Source organism: Megascapheus bottae, chromosome 3 (assembly GCF_031878675.1).
Source record: "Megascapheus bottae isolate mThoBot1 chromosome 3, mThoBot2.hap1, whole genome shotgun sequence".
NCBI classification, from domain to species: domain Eukaryota; kingdom Metazoa; phylum Chordata; class Mammalia; order Rodentia; family Geomyidae; genus Megascapheus; species Megascapheus bottae.
The window spans coordinates 9,271,961-9,284,528 of NC_143511.1; the positions used below are offsets into that span (position 1 = coordinate 9,271,961).

General features: G+C 39.9%; 1 protein-coding gene across 6 annotated transcripts in view; it reads left to right on the forward strand.

Moving 5' to 3' along the window:
• The window catches only part of LOC150064923 (glutamate receptor ionotropic, delta-1-like), a 120,424-nt gene that overhangs the window by 68,653 nt on the left and 39,203 nt on the right, over nt 1-12,568 (forward strand). For 4 of the 6 annotated variants that reach the window (XM_090329541.1, XM_090329542.1, XM_090329540.1 and 1 more), the window contains one exon: nt 1,654-1,849. The exons of the other annotated variants lie outside the window; for them this stretch is intronic. In XM_090329541.1, the coding sequence (XP_090185667.1) occupies nt 1,654-1,849 (196 nt within the window). The remainder of the gene's footprint in view (nt 1-1,653; nt 1,850-12,568) is intronic. 6 annotated transcript variants of the gene reach the window in all.

Sequence of the window (12,568 nt, forward strand, 5' to 3'; positions counted from 1 at the left end):
AAACCCTTGTTTCCATATCCCGGAGTTTGTTTCACTTAGCATCATCATATACGGTCATATGTACATAGCTATTGAGCAATATACTAATTATTACAAATGAGGGAATCCATGGAGTCTGTGTTTCTTCGGTTCTGGCTGACTGTACTTATTATGATTTTTTCCCAACTCTTAAATACAAGTAATCAATAAGTTGCACAATATATTTAACCCTTTGTTAAAAAGAAGGCTTCAGGGAGGATTTCATCCAATCACAGTTTAGTGTCTGCATATATTGGGTAGATTAATGCTAAGGTATGATGTTTGTATTCTCCAGTTCATGATAGTTTCAATAAAAGATGGGTATGCTGGGACATAAGTACATCATAAGTCAAGGAGCATCTGCATGTCTCCTTCTGAAAAGAAGGTTCTCCAGCTCCGATGTCTGTCCTCAGGCTGCTGATAGTCCTTCCGGAGGCACTCTACCCAACAGGCACCTGGCTGGGAGCTACCTGAGCCTCCTCCTTATACAAGCCAGTGCTTTCAAAAGTGCTTTATTTTCCTTTCCCTATCCTTTAAATATCCATCAAAATTTGGACAGATGAATGGAGAGAGGAAAGGCAGAAAATCAGTCATTATATTCAATATACATGTATAAAACTGAAGCTACCGTGACATGAAGGTATGGGTGAGATTATGAAAGATGGGGGAGAATGAGGGAAAGGGATGATATTGGCGATGCATTGTACTCAAAAACTGACTTGTTGAATGGAAAACCCTTTGTACAATTATTTAAATTTTTTAAAAAATCTTAAGGATCATGAAATTTCAAATAAAACTCCAGGTTTCTTAGTTTATAATTAAAGAAAAATAAGCCCTGTCCAAGTAACTCATGTCTGTAATCCTTGCTACTCACATAGCTGAGATCTGAAGATAATAGTTCAAAGCTGGCCATGGCAGGGAAGTCTGTGAGACTCTTTTCTCCAAGTAAACACCCAAAAAGTTAGAAGGAGAGCTAGAGTGCTAGCCTTGAGCACAAAAACTCAGAGGTAATATCCAGGCCCCGAGTTCAAGGTCTAGTATGGGTATATGCACACAAGAAAAATAAAAATAAGTTGCTTGATGGTTGGTACTCAAAAGCAGTAACTGACTGGAGCTCTAAAACATCTGAAATCTTTTCAGGAATGCCATTCCATTGATCTAGCCTCCTAGTGTGAGTTTATCTTGTACTGGTGCCACATGTCAGTGGCCCGTATCTGCCATTTATCATTGTCATCATCATCATTAATCTCGCCAACATGACTATTTCCTTCTCCATTCTCTTTGAATGTTCAGGTCAGAAACATTCAATAATTAATATTATATTCTCAGTATTTATCTAGATAAAACAGGAATCCTGTCTACTTTTTCCTTATATACCTCAAGCTCAGTGGAAAGACTGGTTCTTTAAGTTCAGCATCTTTGAGGGAACCTAGCTACAGTAGAAGGCAGAGGCATGACAAAAGCCTTCTCTGGGCTGAGCTACTTATGCTGTTAGGCAATGGTTGTGAGTGGGTCTGGGTGGGCCTTGGATCTTAGGAAGAAATCACAGACCATTCCCATCTTTGCAGTGTATGATATGCAGTATATACTCATGCTTTGTTGCTTGTTTTCCTTTTTCTTTTTCTGGCATTTCAGGACATTCCAGGATCTGTCCAAGCAAGTAGAGATGCCTTACGGCACTGTGCGAGACTCTGCTGTCTATGAATACTTCCGAGCTAAAGGCACCAACCCCCTGGAGCAGGACAGTACATTTGCTGAGCTCTGGAGGGCTATCAGCAAGAATGGAGGGGCTGACAACTGTGTGTCCAACCCTTCAGAGGGCATCAGAAAGGTAGGGAGGAATTGGTGCTTGAGCACATGTGCTGAGCCAAGGCTGTGAATGGGCTAATCCTTAAGGTGTGAGACACACTCCCAAGTCTTTGAAATAGGTCTGTACCTGCAAGGTAACCTCTTCTCATATCTTTTTCCATTTTACTTTCTTTGTATTGTAAAGTTGATATGCAGAGGGTTACAGTTACATAAGTAAGGGAATGAGCCCATTTCTTCTTGAGCAGTGTTATCCCTCCCTCATTTTCTATCACTTCTCCCATCTCTCGGCACAAATTGTAAAGTTCATTTCCAACACAGTGTCTAGTGAGTATTTCTGTTGCATTATTTTGTCCTTTGTCCCACCATTTCTGTGATTGCCCTTCTCTTTCCCAAGTCAGATAAATTTATATACAAGGCAAAGAATACCAAAATTAAAAACAGTGACAACAGGGTATAAGCCAAAGGGAATGGGGATGAAGGAAAAAAGAAATAACTGCAAATAGAATGCACACACGCACACACAGACACACACACACACACACCCTCTTGTTTCCATATCTTGGAGTTCATTTTAATTCATATGGTCATATATGCATAGCTACTTAGTTATTTTGTTCTGCTAGGATAATCCTAGACATATACTCATTGTTAGAAATGAGGGAAACCATGGAGCCTATGTTCTTTTGGGTCTGGCTTATTTCACTTAATATGATTTTTTTTCAGTCTTTCCATTTCCTAATGAATGAGGTGATGACATTCTTCTGATGGAAGCATAGAATTACATTGTGTAAGCTAGGCATGGTGGCTTGTGCCTGAAATCCTAGCTATTCAGGAGACCAAGATCTGAGGATTGTGGTTCAAAGCCAGCCCGGGCACTAAAGTCCATGAGACACTTATCTCCAGTTAACCACCAGAAAACCAGAACTGGGGCTGTGGCTCCAGGGGTAGAGTGGTAGCCTTGAACTGAAGAGATCAGGGACAGCATCCAGGCCCTGAGTTTAAGCACCATGGCCAGCAAAAAGAAAGAAAGAAAGAAAAGAAAGAAAGAAAGAAAGAAAGAAAGAAAGAAAGAAAGAAAGAAGAGAAAGAGAGAGAGAGAGAGAGAGAGAGAGAGAGAGAGAGAGAGAGAGAGAAAGAAAGAAAGAAAGAAAGAATTCCATTGTGTATATATACTACATTTTTTGATTCTTTCATCCACTGAGGGACGTCTGGTTTGGTTACATAACTTAGCTATAGTAAAGTGAATATGCTGCAGTGAATATGATTATGCTGGTAACATTAGTGTGGTCATTTGGATAAATGGCCAGGAGTGGGATTTCTGGGGAGCTCTGTATTTATTCTTTTGAGGAACCTACATATTTCTTTCCAGAGTGGTTGAACATGTTTAAATTGGCACCAACAGTGTAGCATTCTCTCTTGGCTACATTCACACCAGGATCTGTTAAATTTTTTTTTCCTAATAATGGCCATTTTTAACTGGGGTGAAGTGGAATCTCAACGTCGTTTTGATTTGCATTTCTTTTATTGCCAAAGATGTTTAACATTTCTTCATGTGCCATTCTTATTTCTTCTTCAGAGAAGTCTCTTTCTAAGTGTTTAGCCCACTTATTAATGGTGTGGTTTCTTCTTCGAGGATTTTTTTTTACCAGTCCCAGGGCTTGAATTCAGTGACTAAACACTGTCCTTGGGCTTTCTCAAGGGTAGCACTCTACCACTTGAGCCACAGCATCATTTTTAGCTTTTTCTATATATGTGTAGCAAGGAATCAGACCCAGGTCTTCGTGCAAGCCAGGGAGGCACTTTACCACTAGGCCACACTCCTGGTCCCTCAGGATTTGTTTTGTGGGGAGGTTAATCTCTCCCAAGTTACTCGAGCTAATCTTAAACTTTGGCAAAGTAGCAGGGTATAAAATTAATCCACAAAAACCAACAGCTTTTCTGTAGGCCAACAATGAGAAAAACAAGGGTGAAATCAAGAAAGTAACTCCTTTTGTAATAGTCTCAAAAATACCTAGGAATTAACTTAACCAAAGATGTGAAGGACTTATATAATGAAAAATTTTAAAATCTGAGAAAGGAAGTTAAAACAGAATTTAAAACCTGAGAGAAGAAACTTAAAAAAAAGCCAAGAAAGGAAATTAAAACAGGTAAAACCTCTCATGCTCGCAAATTGGTACGATTAACATCATGAAATGACAATATTACCAAAAGCTATATACGGATTCAATGCAATACCTACCAACATCTCAACAACATTCTTCAATACAATAAAAGAGCAATCTAAAAATTTATATGGAATAAATATATAGAAAAAGCACCAATATCCTTAGTAGGAAGAACAGTGCTGGAGGAATATCAATAGCAAACTTCAAACTCTATTATGAAGACAGTTATTAAAAAAAGAAAACAGCTTGATATTGGCACATGAACAGACCTGAGGACCAATGAAATAGAATTGGAGACCCAGAAATGAGCTCACATATCTATGGCTACCTAATGTTTGATAAGGGAGCCAAAAAATGCTAGATGGAAGAAAGACAGCCTCTTCAACAAATGGTGCTTGCAGAATTGGCTATGCACATGTAGAAAACTACAGTTAGATCATTATAACTCACGCTGCACCGAATCAATACCAAATGGACCACAGACCTCCATATAAGATCAGATACCTTGAAAATATTACATGAAGGGATAGAGGATACACTAGGGCTCCTTGGCACAGGCTGACACTGAGTAAAGAGCCAGAATCACAACAAATCAAAGAAAGGCTGGATAAATGGAATTACATTAAACTGCAGAGCTTCTGCATGGCAAAGAAAATAGCTAGCAAAGTAAATAGAAAGACCACAGGTTGGGAAAAGAGCTTCACTAGATATAAAACAGACGATAGCCTATCCTCATATCTTTTTTTTTTCTTTTCTGTTTTTTTCCAGTTCTGGGTCTTGAACACAGGGCCTTAGCACTGTCTTTGGACTTTCCTTCAGGCTAGAGCTCTATCACTTGAGTGGCAGCCTGACTTCCAGCTTTTTCTGTTATGTGGTATGGAAGAATTGAAACTGGTTTTTCATGCATGCTAGGCAAGCACTCTACCACTAGGCCAATCTCCCGGCCCTATCCTCATATCTTTAGTCTCCAGTTTGTTAATTCAGAAACAGAGAGGTTAGGTACCTTGTGACTTTCAAAGGGATGCTATCCAGGGAAGAGCAGGCAGATTAAGCTAAAGCCTTGGCTCTCTGTCTTTATGGGCTTATATAACCGTTGCCTGGGGGTCTGCCTGGTGAAGGTGAAAACATTTGGCAAAAGCAGAAGCAGAGTTATCAGACTTCCAGGGAGTCTGGAAGAAGCTTTAGGAGATTGTGTATGTGGTATGTTAACCAGGAGACTGAGATGGGGAAGACTGTAAACAGGACATGGGGCTACCTAGATAGGCTGTATTGTGAAGAGGCATGCTTTAATGATGACAGGAAAGGTGACAAACCTGAGATAGAGATTATACAGGAGGTCATGAGAGGAAGCCATAGCCAAAACAAAACAAAACAAAACAAAAACAAAAACAAACAAATAAAGGGTCAGGCACACACCAGCACCCTCTTCAGTAGCTATTAGACTTTGCTTGTTTGTTTTCACTTGATTTCTCACAATGAGCACTGAGGATTGCTATCTCATTTTAGAGATGATTACCAGAGACAGCTTCACACTCTGACTCCTGACTGAGGTTTTGCTGCGTCAGAGCCATGAAAATCCATATGGCGAAATCCACTGAGTTAGATGCAGCTTCCAGGATGCTTCAGCTGGTGGGCACCATTCTGCCTGAGGTGTGGGAATACTACAGGTGCTGCCAACTGTCCCCCAGCTCATTTATGAGTGGTTTGTGAAAGATAAACTGGCCTTGGGGCCAGGACTATGCCTTACTTCACCCAGGGTTCTCTCTCATCCTTCCCCTTTCACATTGTCCCACCAGCCTTGCAGAACTGTTCTCTCTCTCTGTCTCTCTGTCTCTCTCTCTGTCTCTCTCTCTGTCTCTCTGTCTCTCTCTTACACACACACACACACACACACACACACACACACACACACACACACACACCAGAATAAACTAAAGCAAACCCAAACCAAAACACACCCTCTGTATGTTCCCTTCTCTCTCTGACTGGTCAGGGTGTCTCGCTGTTCTTCACAGAGCAATGGATGTCCTGGTGGCAGGATGAAAGTCGTGGGGCACCAGTGCTCACTGCTCTGCAGAAGGAGAGGGTCCCCCAAACCTACAAGCTTCTCCATCCCCTGAAGGTTCACCACTATCCAGGAAGAGAACCCTGAGTTTGTCCATGCCTGGAAAGCCAATCACAGCTTCAGCCCTGTGGGTCCTAGTTACTATGTGAGAACACATAGTTATGTGCTGGTGAGACATTTTGTTGTCATCTAGCTCAATAGCAGGAGGTGTCTCTCTCTGGAGCCTGACATGAGTCAGTATGAATTCCCATTCTGCATGAATGGGTCACTCTCTCTGGAATCTCAGAGCTGAGAGAGACCTAGATCAGTTCTTATGGTAGAATTTCCTTAAAGACTTACGATACCTAAAAACACATAAAGTAGATTTTGACCACTGACATTTAACTAAAGTAGTTCCATTCTTACAAGATTTATTAGACCTCCTTAATGCCTAGTGTACTCCACTCCAGCCTTGAGCTTAAGGACCTCCTTTCATTCCCAGAGAGTGAATCTTTGTGGTTGAGAGTCACCTCATTTGGAGATAATGAAGTCAAAGCTGAGCTAGGGCCTTTTATGAGTGCAAGGCAGGGGTGGTGTGGCCTTCGAGTTCCCTCTCCCAGATTTCTTTTCCTCTCACAGTAAACAAATGCTCTATCTACAATAGATTTTTATGAAAATCCACTGTAACAATTATCCACAAATCATTTCTTATGAACAAAAGACCCCATAAAGAATGGATAGTTACAGCACATACAAACACTATCCAATTAATATCAAGAAGATACCATGAGCATTTACAAATCAGTAAGAAAAGCTCAAACAATTTAATAGGGAAAAATGGGCAAAAGGCTCACACAGATTTTATATAAGAAGCAACACATGTGGCCAATAATCATAGGAAGAGATGCTCAAAGTCATTAGTGATCTGTGAAATGCAAATCAAGACCATAAAGATATATCATTTTCCACCAATTAGACTGGCATCAAGTGAGAGGTGGTAGAGAGGATTTGACAGAACAGGTGTTTAATTGCTGCTGGGAGTGTACTCAGTACCAGCGCTTTGGAAAAGAGTTTGTCATTCTCTTATAAAATGGGACATTGCATAGCTAGATTCTACCAATTCCACTCCTGAGCATATACCTCAAGTACATGTCTCTCAGCACTCCTGGAGATAAGAAAAGCCACAGTAATATTGCCTGTAGAGTCAAAACTCTGGAAACAATCCCCATGACCATTAACAGAGTACAAAAAAACAAAGGTATCTGCAAGGAAATGCATGAACTGTCTTGAATAGTGTATATGAATCTTAGCAGAACGGTATTGAGCAAAATAGAAGTATTAAAGGCAACTAATCGAAGATAATGTGTAGTATCATATCCTTTAAAAAACATAAAATATCCTCATATTCACATCCAAAGTCAGGATAAAATGCAAGAATCATCATTAGTATTTGCTGCAGATGGGAGGCATGGAGCCACAGGAAGAAGGGAAGCATATTGTTGGATGAAAATCAGAGTCAATGCTAAGGTTTAGATAAGCCATTTTATTGTTTATTTCTAATGATAGCACCTAGTAAGTGGTTTGATTATAAATGAGAGTTATACCCAAATAAATGACCTAAAGCAAGGGTTGCAACTGTTATCATTGTGCACATCCATCAATTCTTCCAAAATAAATATAGACTAAGTCAGGCAGAGGTTTGTTCCCCATTCAATCCCTCCCTCCCTCCCTCCCTCCCTCCCTCCCTCCCTCCCTCCCTCCCTTCTCCCTTCCTTCCTCCCTTTCTTCTTTCCTTTTGATTATCTTTAAGTAGATCCACAAAGGAGTTGTCATTTAACAAAGCAGTTTATGAGTACCATATATCTTGATTGATAGTGCTCATTTTGACATTCTCACCCATCCCTCTCCCACATACCCCTTCCCTCACTCATCTTAGTTTTGTAGAATGTGGTCTACATGCCTGCTCTGATATGCCTCAAGATAACTAAAACTTTCCTCTAGAGAGTTGTGGCTTGGCGATTGTGAAGATGTCTTCTCACTCTGGATGCTACACATTGGCAGCCCATCAGAAAGTGTTTATTGGATGTATTGATACTTTTGAGTAAGAGCAAAATCATAAGCAAAACCATCAATGAAAAGTTCAAATAAAGCATTCTTTATCAAATCATACAACTTCTCTGGAACAGAATCTAACCTTTTTACAGTATACAAGATTTGTTACTTTCCTGAAATGATTAATGTATAAACTCCCGAGCCACTTTTGGGTAGAGAGGATCGCACATTTACCTTTTACATTTGAATCTGCAATAAAAATGGAGGGCAGTGCTAGAAAAGTGTGGAAAGGTTTTATAATAGTGTCATAAACACAAGTTTACATTTTTTGGAAAGAGAAAAGCTCAGATTCACCTTCCAATTTTCCTTCTTGTATCTGTTTGAGTGGTTAAGAGATGGAAATAGAACCCCCCATCTCTCTTTCTGGATTTATTCCTCCCCACATCCCCCCAGCACAGATTTGGTAATGTGGAGTCCAGGATGCGCAGGTTATATATTCTCATTTCTCAAGTGAAGACCATGCCTTAAATCTGGAACACGTAAGGGAAAAAATGAGCAAGTAGGGAAACAGGCATTGATGCTACAGTCAAATGAGGGTAACTGCTTCCATTCTCAAATACAGCCTGCTTCTTTGCAGTTCAGACAGTCTGGCAAAGATAAGAATGCCCAGTATGTGACTCGTAGGGACAATTACACTTGTAATTTCCAGTTGCTCTTTGATGATACCAGTTCCATTTCCAGAAAGTGCATGGTAGTGGAACAATGGTTAATTGCTATTAAAGTCAAGGAGTTGGGTATCTGCATAACCTTGGAAAGCTGCTATTATTTTTAATTCACCAGTACTGTGGTTTTTAATGACTTGAAACCATTTTAAGTGGGATATGGCTTAGGGAGTGGCAATCACTTTTGTACAGTAGCAGAGGAGGAAAAAAGGTTGTATCATGCTTGTTCAGACTCCATTGGTTCCTGGCAGCATTGCTGAAACAGGGAGGAAGGTAGAGCTTTGGTCCTGATGATGAAACATTTCAAGATGGGACCTGGAAGGAGAGAGAGTTTTTATATCCTAAGAGACTGCAACAAATACTTTTTAATGCAACTGTCTATCTCCAGGGGAGAAAACCCTTCTACTCCTGTGACCTGTGGACAGGCCTCCATTCTACACAGCCATATGGACCTAACTGACACACGAAAGAGGAACCAAGAATGTGGCCAACTAGATCCATGACTCAAATTTGATTTTGTAAAATATGCATGTATTTATTTATTTATCTGTCCACTATATAGAATTTTTATTTCTGCTTTCCCAGAGCAGAGTGGTGGGACAGCAACCACATGGTCACATTTTTGTCATCTATACTTTTAGAGAAAAAAATTTAAAGAAAGTGTGTCTAACGCAGAGTTCTGCCCCACCTAATAGCCCACAGACATCTCCAGCAGCTCATCTTCCAGTTCTGCACAGCTGGTAACCTTTAAGTACCTGTAGTAACTCGTTCTCTTGTTCTGCACCCTCACTGGTTCCTTCAATAGTTCATCCTCCAGTTTGGTACAGTCTAGTGGTCTGTAAGCCTCACTAGTCACTTGTTTCCCTGCTCTGTGCCATCTAGTATTGCATGTATCTCTGTAATCAGTGGTCTTCTGGTTTTGTATTATTTGGTTGAAAGGTACCTCGAATGATTTGTTTTGTTGTTATGGATCATCTAGTAGCCCTACTAGCTCATCTTCTAGTTCTGCACCATCTAGTAGCCCATAAACCACTACAATCGTTTGTCTTCTTTCTTCATAGCATCTAATAGCCCAAAGGTATTTGTAGAAGCTCATCCTTTAGCTCTGTGCTACTTAGTGACTCATGTTCCTGCAGTAACTCCTGAATTGGTACTAACTAATAATCCATAGGCATTTCCAATCACTTGTCATCTTGCTCTGGACCATGTCCTAGCTCCAAGGCACCTCTGGTAGCCTTTCTTTTAGCCCTGCATCATTTAATGCCTTGTATTGTCCTTTCTAGGTTTGATGCTGGCCGCCTAGGACTATACTGGGATAGCTTTTGTCCTGGCCTGATCTAGTTTTCCCTTTGGGTCCAAGGCACTGTGCCAAACTACTTACATGCATTACTGCTTTCTTCATAAACAAATTTCTCCATGATTATATCTCCATAATGTAGAAAATGAACTTGAGCCTCAGAGAGTCTGACTTGCTCAAGGTCATAGAGACCAGTGGTCTAGCCATCCAAACCTCACACCTTCATTGCCTCTGGTGGAAGCTAATGTTGCCATTTCTTTCTTTTTTTTGCAGATAATGATAAATTCTTATTTATTGAAAGACATTCAGTTGAGAAGTAGAGAAATAATTGTTAGGTAAGCTTAAATGGCACATGATTATGATTAAGTTCCACTAATTTTGTATTTCTGAATTTGCTTTCTATGCAGAGCATTATATTCATATAGCAGTAGCAGGAAGAACTGTGTTTTTTCTTTGTCCATCTTCTTGATAAAGTAACATTGCCATTTCTGTTCTTCAATTCCTTTCTACCTGTGTGCATACTTTTTACTTCTGTTTTTTATTAATCTAATACTTTCACACCCACATAGTAAAATGTATGCCTGACCTCAGTTATTAAAAGACTTTTCCCATCTTCCATGTGTCATAGCAAAGATTATTTAGGTATGTGATTTTTATTTATTTTTTATTTCCATATTATTAAAATTATCAATTGGAGAAAACTTTGAGACACAGAGCTACAGAGCTGAGCTGGAAAGTGGTTCAAATTTATATAATAATAACTATGTGGGATTATTTTTTCTTTTCTTAAGCTTGATGAACTCCACCAAGGAACAGCTCACATAACCCAATTTCTGTGCAGTGCCACGACTGACCTGGACTGCAAAATGATTAAACCTTTCCATAAATCAGACCTAATATTTAATAACATTGTCAACTAGAATATAGTGTTAATAGTGCAAGTGTCAATCTTTACAGCTTGTTGAGCTCTTTGAACAAATAGATGAGTAACTTGTCTCAGACCTTGTGGCTAGAAATAGTATTTTTTTTTCCCTAGAGGGAGGTAGCTTCAGAGGCCAATAGTCTTCCCAGAAGTTGTTTTATTTTTCCACTCCGTGAATTTCACTGGGATTATAAAATGTGGATGCAAATGCAGAAATAAACTAGGCCTACAAATCTTATTTATTTCCATCATTGATCCAATGCTTTGGCCTCTTCTCTCAGCACCTGCGTTTGTACCTCCCCTCTTCCTTTCTGCTCTGGGTTGAGGGCTGCTGGAGTCAGAGACTAGTCTGTGACACATAAGATGGTATTCGATGGAAGGACTGTGGACAGATGAGGAACTTTTCTAGTATCTTTCTTTGGAATGATTAATGTAAGGAGGCGTTATACATGAGGCACCACTTTAGCTCTACAAAATGCTAAGGAGGTGAAGTTGCAGATGGCATGAGTTGGTAATTTTGAGGTGCTGGATTAAAATGCCAGAAGGCCTCAAGTGCCAGTGGTTCAGGCCTCTAATCCTCGCTACTCAGGAGGCTGAGATCTGATGATCACAGTTCAAAGTCAGCTCGGGCAGGAAAGTCCACGAGACTCTTATCTTCAATTTTTAAAAGAAAAGTCAGAAGTAGAGCAGTAGTTCAAGTGGTAGAACATTCGCCTTGAGCCAAAAAGATCAAGGACAGTGCGCAAGCCCCAAGTTCAAGCCCCAGGATAGGCACAGAAACAACAACAAAATAACACCCAAATCACTACCACCACTAAAAGCTCAGAAGGCTCTGACCCTGATAATGGGAAAGATAAAGTTCTGATTTCCATCAGAAAATGAGCAGGAAGGAAGTAGGAAACTCCCTATGGAGGAACAAAATGGGTTTGTTGGAATGCATTTAGATAACCACTTCATTTCCACACTTTTTGTATCTGCTTAATAGCACTCTATCCATTTACAGGTTGGATGCTCTCCTCTCTTGATTCATTCATTTATTCACTTACTCATCCATTCAAGAAATGCAGTTCAAGCCATTTCTGCTTAGGAGTTAGGAAATATGTGTTTAAATTCCATTTTATCCTAATTTAATCCATGGTTTTGAGCTAGTGAAGTCACCTTTCTGAACTATCTGAGAAACTTCAGCAAAGTTTGGCATGATTAGATGTGAGCTTACCAATGTGTCGAATCTAAAGCATCCAATGTGGATTGTAGCCCAAAGCACACACTCTGGTGGATGCCAGCACACTGTTGTAGTATCTTCTATATGTTAGGAAGAAAGATGACAGAATATGAACACAAACACCATTGGTATGCATAAAATAAAATGGCATACATAAAAATTGACATTCATAAAATAAAATGCTTATATATTGTGTTCATTTCCTGAGCTTAACTTATAGTTGTACAGTCAGCACCCAACCCAAGATACAGAACACTGACAACACCCACAAGAGTTTTTCTGGATACTTCTCCCCATCATCAAAGACAGACACAATT